The sequence below is a fragment of the Salvia hispanica genome, chromosome 2 (assembly GCF_029641045.1).
Source record: "Salvia hispanica isolate PSC_SH4W2 chromosome 2, Shi_PSC_v1, whole genome shotgun sequence".
Lineage (NCBI taxonomy): Eukaryota > Viridiplantae > Streptophyta > Magnoliopsida > Lamiales > Lamiaceae > Salvia > Salvia hispanica.
In genome coordinates, this window is record NC_142693.1 from 34,982,217 (window position 1) to 34,990,780 (window position 8,564).

General features: G+C 32.6%; 1 protein-coding gene across 1 annotated transcript; it reads right to left on the bottom strand.

Moving 5' to 3' along the window:
• Positions 1-348: 348 nt before the first annotated feature.
• On the bottom strand, positions 349-1,877 carry LOC125213674 (NAC domain-containing protein 100-like). The gene is made up of 3 exons (XM_048114345.2): positions 1,467-1,877; positions 1,119-1,387; positions 349-1,018 (listed from the first exon to the last, which is right to left on the bottom strand). Exons 1-3 carry the CDS (start codon positions 1,651-1,653, stop codon positions 536-538), a joined length of 939 nt encoding a protein of 312 aa, XP_047970302.1. The 5' UTR covers positions 1,654-1,877; the 3' UTR covers positions 349-535.
• Between the last annotated feature and the right edge of the window lie 6,687 nt (positions 1,878-8,564).

Sequence of the window (8,564 nt, forward strand, 5' to 3'; positions counted from 1 at the left end):
TGCATAGCAATATTAATTAGTCATAACCATTAATTTCACTATATAAAATATGGTTTCCAGTAAGAGGCAAACATTTAAAGATCCACCATTTCTTAATTTTGATTTTGTGATTATTTATAAAAAAGCTATGTACCTATAATAAATAGTATACTAATTAGTAATGAAGAAAATACACAACAGCATTAATTAGTAATTACCAAACAAAATAGAAAATTTGACCTAAGTGAGGCAGAGCCCCACACAGGGTTTAAGAAACTGACTTTAGCCCCACACTAAATATTTTTTTAATACATCAATCAAGATTCAATAAAAACAAGAGCAATTAGCTAATTCACCACAAAATCAAGATTATAGTAAACTACAACATAAATAATTAATAGGAGTAATAATAAGGTTCAAGTTTTACATAAAAAGTGCATACAACAAAAGGCAGATCACAAAATAAATAGAAGAGAAAATTACCAATCTTGAAATGATGATGAACTCATTGATTACACTTACTGTAGTAATAATCTAATCCAATTCCCATGTAAAATCAGTAGCTCCAAATGCAGTCCAAATCCTGAGCATTATCCTGCTCCTGAAAAGGCCTCTTTCCGGTGTCGAGATTCGAGACACCGGAGGAGTTCTCAGTGCTCAAAACAGTTTCCTGTGACATGCTAACAATCTCCTTCTTGCTTTTAAATCCGTATCCCATCATGTTGTTGCCGTAGTCGGCTAGAAACTGCCGGAGAATTGCCGGATCCTGCACCGGAAACTGGACCGGAGCCAGGAACGAATCCATCGGAATCGGCGGGATTGGGAAATTGGCGTTGATCATCGGAGCATGAGCGATATCGGTGTTGGAGAAGCAGTGCACGTGGCCGGATTCCGGCTCCTCGCCGCCGTTGTTGTTGAAGAGAGAGGGATCCATCAGCGGCGGAAGCGCGGCGGCGGAGCCCATCCTCATCAGGCCGGAGATATGGACCTTTTTCCCTCCAGAGGTCTTTTGAAACACCCTGCTGATCACCCAATCGTTCTGCACACAAATCGAGATAACTGTTTTTTTCAAATTTCCTGTTTCAATTTCGAAAATCGAAACGAATTCGCGATGAAATTGAAATCGAAATTGAACTCACCCTAGCTGCTTTATCCTGAGAGAATTTGCCTTCCAATCTGTATTCATGGCAAACCCAATTCGACTTCTCTCCCTTGGGAGCTCTCCCCCGGTAGAAGACAAGGGTTTTCTTCATACCAACAAGGATTTTCCCGCGGAAAATCTCCTTATCTTTGCCGGTGGCTTTCCAGTAGCCGGCGGCGGTGGCTCTGTTCGTCCTCAGCCCCGTCGGATACTTCTTATCCCTAACACAGAAAAAATACCACTCCTTTTCCCCCAATTTCGCTCTCCCTAATTTTCAATCCAAAACGAAATTCAGCACAAAAATTCAACAAATCAATCCAAAAAAACAGGTTTAAGCAAAACTCACATGGCAATTCCCACGGCTCCACCTTGTTCATATCCACCTCGCCGATAGCTATGGCGGAGAAGCTTCCGTCAATAACCTTCCTGCATAAATAATGAGTGATCAGCTCTTCATCAGTAGGATGAAATCGGAATCCCGGAGGTAGCTCCATCAATTCATCCCTCTTCACAACTCCACAATCGTTTTCCATCAAAAAACAGGGGATTCGTTGAGCAGAGCAGAATCAAAGCTCTGTGATGAAGAAGGAAAAAAGGGGATGTAGTTTTGAGAATCAGAGAATCTATTTAAAACAAAACGAAGAAAGCAAAGAGACAAATCGAACCAAAAGGAGAAAAGAGAGAAACAGAATTCGGGTAGAAAAAGGCTAAGGGGAAGTGAGAGAAGCAGGTGCCATGGAAGGTGAAGTAGTGAGAGAAGTTAAGAAAGGAAACAGCATGAGGAGCATAAGGCCAATAAATAGGAATGAAAGAAACGTGATTTCTAAGCAACTGCATTTTCACCTTCTTTTTTCACCAAATACACCTATTTCAAATTTTAACCAATCTATACAACTACATAATTGCAATAAATTAATAGGCTCTTATTTATTATTTTCTCATTAAAATATACTCTTATATTGAAGTCGAGATTATGGTCCTATCCCAAATTAATAGATGATAGAAAGCTCGATATTTAAGCTTATGGTCCTATTCCAAATTAATAGATGATAGAAAGAGCGATATTTAAGCTTATCTGTTTTTACTTTACACTTTTGATATTAGACAACTTATATGTGTATATCTTAACACGTCTCTTACATGTGAGTAATTCGTATTTATTACTATTATCGTCACTCATGTCGTATCATCTTTGGTGGCACTTTTGGCTCGAGCATAGTGATTCCATTTGGGATAAAATACCCTTCACATATCATAAACGACCTTCAGGACTAATCCTATAACGCTACAACAACAAAATTAGCAATGGAAAATTGGATCTTTGTCATGGAGGTAGAGTTAGGATAGATTTGAAGGGGATACTAATAGTATAGATACTATATTTTAATTATTCTAACATTAGTATATACTAACAAAGTCAAATGATGGGGTAAAATGATACACATTCAACTTTCTATCATGGTAGGAGATTATTTTTATTTTAAGTTTTGATATCATTTCAACTTTTTCTTTAAAAGGAGAACTTTAGATCTTGTCAATATTTTGATATGGAGCTTTTGTGAAATAATGAGCACATTATATTTATTGGGGTTGAGATTTTCGACAATAATAAAAGTATAAAACGTATAAAAAATTCGAAAATTTCACAACTTGATAAAGTCGACTCTAAAAATCACAATTGTACAACTTTAATTTGCCAGAATTAGTAATAATTCAAAAGAAATGCACGTCTAGCTAGGTAAACGCAACAAAAAGTAGCAATATCTGATTTAATTGTATACTGTATTACTCCATATTAATGCATTAAAACTACAAACTGCAATACTAGTAATACTCTTTCTATTAGCTAAACGACAACACCTTTTGATTATAAAAAATACTTGTGGGTTTCAATAATTTGATTTCTGGCATTTTAGTATCGATTCACGTCAATCTAAGTTGGATTACATGAATAATATTGTGATTCGTCTCAATAACAATGAATGGTGTTGTAGATTTATATCAATTATGCAGTCTAGTGCTATGTTGACAAAATTAAACGTATGTCCATACGCATCAATTCACAATTTTTTCAAAATCAAATTGTATCGTTGTAGCTCTCAAACTTTATTAGAGTGTCAGATCTTAAATCCTGAAAAATCTATGCTACTTATGGATTTGTTGAGCCAGTCATTTCATCTGAAAGTATCTTTTTAAGGCAACAATCTTGGTCATGAAAATATATTTTCAAGATTTCAATAATTTGAAAGATATGCCAGCTATAAATGGCATCAATATAAGACAATATGACTTACAAGTAAGAAAAATGATCAAATACACCCTCAATGTTTCTCATAATTAATGATCAAATAGGCCCCTAAAATATTTTTAATTACAAATAAGCCCTCAATATGGAGCAGTTGTATACAACTTGTGTACATACATGTCTATCAATGTGTTGTTTAATTGCCATGACTCATTATTATAGGTTTAATTGTTTGGAATTAAGTTGTGAGATTATTTGAATTGGAAGTGAATAATTGTGACTTATTAATTATCATAAGACTACATATCTAGAATTAAGTTATTGGATTCAATCTTATAAACCAAACAAATACATATTCAATTATAGAATATAATCTTACAAACTGGACAACGTCTAACTATATATATTTTTATCTCCTTATTGCAATAAATATATTAATCTATTTATTTTAATTTTGAACCAATAACAATAACAGTTAGTCTTCGGTCTCATAAAAATAGTGTGTAATGCCAATGTCCCTCAAATTATACTACTACTACAATTCTTAACTTTTGATTTTTGGACACAATTCCTTCACTCTTTATTCTCATTTCGCACTAATGTCACGACCTTTCAAATTGTTGCAAAATTGTCCCTCCTATTTTCTTCAATGAATTTGGCCCTGAGATTTTTGACATTTGAGAATTTTTAAACCTCAGTAGTTTGGGACTTGGGTGATGCTCACTTGCTATCGAGTCTAGTAGATATTTGGATCGAAAAAATCTTACTTTTTACGGCAAATACCAGCTCAATTACTCAAATATATTAGACGTTCAATGATAAAATTAATAACAATACAAAAGGACAACTCAAATAATGAAAACTTGGTCTTAAATCAATTTAGAGCTTTAGTCTTGCAACAAATTGAAAAACGATAAATTTGCCCCAAAATAATTGCTATTTTTATTTCAAAATAAAATTTACTATCCAATAATACATGTATATATGTATAATTTGAATTAAATTATCAGATAAACTTGAGCTTTAAAATCTGGTTGATTAGACCAGCAACCACTCTAGTCAAATTCTAGTAATCTTTAATCTATTTAATCTCTTTTGACTTTTCCACTCGAACATTATTACTCCCAAAATTTGAAAGATATTTTGAATAATAAATATTTCTCCCAAAAGCTTATTTAAATAAACATTAATCTCGTTTTTATTTGAACACAGCTGTCTGCATGAAAGCTAAAGTAGATCCAAAGAGAAATGTATTAACATCAATTACCTGAAATTAGATTGCATCCCATTAATTTTGTTTTTCCCAAAAGTCAAAAAGACCAAATTAACCTTTTTCATGGCTTGTGGAAGTGAAGTGGTGTTGAGTTCAAATTCTTACACGTGGATGTCACACACGCTTGATTTGGACCTTAAATATGTCCTTTAGCATCATTTCTCGAGTTCATTTAGGTGACATTTAAGATTTGGGATCCACAAAATTTAATCCCAATGATAAGTCACACTCATCATGTATAAATTGTTTAATACATTGAACTTAAATAAGTCTACAATGTGTGACTTGATGATATGCCAACTTTTTAGAGAATGTTTGGTTTCATTTTGAGAACCTCGGTTTGATTAGATTTTATTTCAATTAGCGTAATGTTTGAAAAAACACACGTTTCAGCCTTTAAGGCATGTTAACTATCATTAAATGATAACCTTTGTATTATTTCATTATTTGTATTAGTTTGGACGAAACATATATATCAAGAGTTACAGTTTCGATTTGTTTGCATTGAGTACAATTATTAATATTTTAAGGTCTTATCAAATACAATCATTGTCACAACGATTTGATTCTTTTACATGTATTCGTGTAGGATTATACTTATATATGAATAGGGGTGGGGAAACGGTTCTCGGTTCTTGGTTAACCGAGAATCGAACCTTATTTTTTCGGTTCCCAGTTAACCGAAAACCGAAAAATGAGGTTAAGGTTCGGTTTCGGTTAGTAGGTTTTGGATTTAGGCGATTCTCAGTTAACCGAGAACTGAAGGGTTAAAACCGAAGAACCGCAATTTGTGAATTGAATTTTAATTTGCCTTATATTTACTTTAATTTATCATTAATAAAAAAACTTAAAAGTAGAATGTAAAACGGTAAAAATCCTAAATTACTAAGATTCTGCTATCTCCATAAAAGAACTGCCGCTACTCTCTGCTCCGCTGCTGCTGAACTAAATGAATTCTTGCAGACTAATTTGGACGATAAACTAATTCTTGCAAACTTCATTGCAAACTAATTTTTGGTGTGAATAGTCCCAAATTTCAGCAATAGCAAGCTTAGAGGATCGTGAATAGTCCCAAAGTTAAAAAACAATAGTCCTCATATTGCAAACTCCCAAATTGATAATGATCGTGAATAGTCCCAAAGTTCAGCAATAGCAAGCTTATAATTTTTTATTTTTACTGAATGTATTGCACTTGAGTTCGGTTCCTTCGGTGGAACCGAGGACCGAACCGATCGGTTCCTTGAGGAACCGAACCGACAAGAGGTTCGGTTTCGATTCTGAATTTTGGAAAAAATGAGAGTCGGTTAACCGACTAATCGGTTCGGTTAGAACCGAACCGACCGAATCCCCACCCCTATATATGAAAATTTATACTATGTTGCATAAGTACTAAAAATGGTAATTAGTATTTCAAAAATCACAAATTTTGAGTTAATTTGAGTTTAATTTATCTCGTTGCTTCCAAAATTTTTAAATGACAATCTATAAACTTTAATTCTTCTAATTTTTTTACAACGTTGAGGGATAAAGCTTACATCGATAGAACGTCCAATGGCATCGTCGGGTGAAGTAAGAAATAATATGGTTTTAACAAGAACTAATTGTTGATAAAATCAGGATGAGTCGCTGAATTGCTTGAGAGCCATATTTTCCAAAGTTACTGGAATTGGAGGACGGCCGATTGGTTGCCTTTGTGGCAAGGGATGGTTGTGGGCAGAGATTTAGGCGAATCCAACATTCATCATCGTCAATATCAGATTAGCAGTATCGGCGGCGACCTACCTTTTCGGATTCTTGACAAATAAGTGCGATAAAAAGGTGGAAGATTTTGCTAAAGTGAAAGATGAGAAAGATAGGCAATGAACTGGAACACGTTAATTAAGCATATCTTTTCGTATTAATGCAAGTAAGAGCCATCTCAGGTCCTATTAAATTAGAAATAGAAAAAATATACAATTCATAGTGTACTGGTGTTATTCAGATTTTGAAAGCCATGGGATGAATAAGAGTGAAGAATGATAAAAGTACATAAATTGTACATGTACATAATATCCTTAAATTTTTAAATTTAATTGAATTTACTTAAAAATTAATTATGTTATTATTGTTTTATATGTAACATTAAGAAAGAAGTGATATAGAAATTTTATTTCAAATTATAACATGATTTCGAGCTTGATTTAAATTAATTATATAATAATAAAAAAAAAAAGCTTTTTCTTAAATATACAACTATTTAAGTTAAAATTTCAAATATTTTTCAAAATGTTTGCAAAATGATCAGTATGAAATTTATTTTAAATTCATTAATGTTTATAAATTGATTTTCAATGTAAAATGTTAAAAAAAGTTCGATTAGGTACGTACAATTATGTACGATTATCGCTGCCCAGTAAGAATTGATCCAAAAGTTATGATTTTAGTGAAAATTATCCTTATTCTTAGGACAAAACACTAATATTTAGGTATAGAATTGAAGATGCATGCATATGGCTACAATTCTATTAGTAATTGATTTTATTCATGTGGGACTTATCCTTTTCTAGGTTAGGCGTAGGAAATTTTGACTACGTTCACTCTCTACATGGAAATGGAAACTAAAAATAATGCGGTGTACATTCTTTCAATAAATCTGTAGTGGCTAAATTTATTCGTGTATATACATTTCGAGTCATCCGTTTAATAATATTATTAACATGATTCATTCGAATATTGTTTGGTTTAGTGCACTCGTCTCTTAATATCTAATCTTGGGTAAATATAATGTAGAAATAGTCATTGCTTATAAAGTTTAGCCTTTTTCCATGAAAAAAAATCCCGATTATATCAATAATCAAACAATTAATCTCATATCAATTTACTCTCAAAAAATAACTAAACACCCCTGTATTATATTTGGTTGCTCAATATTAATTTTTCCTAACATTTTTTTGAGATTAAATTAATTCAAAATTAGTTTTGTGAAAAAGGCCAAAACTCATAAATTAACATTAATCCCACTTTACCATCATACACCATTTTTTACTATTAATATAAGGACTTACATTTTCTTTTCACCTAAACATAGTAGTAATGATAAGCCTGTGAGTCGGCTGTGACACATGCTATTGCTAGATACGATCATATCAAAATATTATCCATATATTACTCTTAATAACTTCTATTCACATTTAGCTAAACCAAGTCAAAATTCCAAATCAGCAACTTCTCTGAAAAATTGACACTGCCGCCATATTTAATCAAAAAAGGAAATATTTCACCGCCTAATGCGTGTAATTATTGGACTTAACCACCGAATTAAATCTAATTTAAGTATTTAACCAAGGGTAGACCCCCTTAATAATTTAATTAAGTAGGCCCTGTTTGTTTTGTTCCAGCATGTACCACGAAAAGCGACATCTCCATGAGGCATCTCGTGATTCGCTGAGAAGCCGCAAACTATGGTGAATTCATGCTAAAATTAGGCATTGGTCAACATGTAGGAAATCCTTCTTTGATTCGCTTAGCATATCATTTTTTTAATAATCAAATTTGATTAATTATTGAATACTATTTTATAATCATGCCTAACTTTGGGTAACAAACTTTGTGATAATCTTTTCATTTTTTTTTTCTGTATGTTGTCAATTTTAGTGACCAATTATCAAAGGGCATAGGTGTATTGTAGTCCTCCTATACGTGGCTCATTGAGTGTATTAGCTTAGAATAAGGTCCTTTATTTGTTCTTATTTAATCTGTGTGGATGATACAAAACCACCTTTTGCAGCTAATACGTATTCTCCTTTAACAACAAATTGACTTAATTTGGTATTAATAAATTGAGATTTATGCCATTGCCAATCGCCTACTATCAATTTAAGGAATCGTATACAGGTGTCAGAGATGTATATGGATTATAGTATTATGTTGTGGCTAAGCAAGACAGC

Coding starts and splice junctions, on each gene's coding strand:
- LOC125213674 (XM_048114345.2), bottom strand. CDS start 1,653: ATGGAAAACGATTGTGGAGTTGTGAAGAGGGATGAATTGATGGAGCTA. Junction 1,388..1,466: donor GGAGCCGTGGGAATTGCCAT/GTGAGTTTTGCT, acceptor ATTGAAAATTAG/GGAGAGCGAAATTGGGGGAA. Junction 1,019..1,118: donor CTCAGGATAAAGCAGCTAGG/GTGAGTTCAATT, acceptor ATTTGTGTGCAG/AACGATTGGGTGATCAGCAG.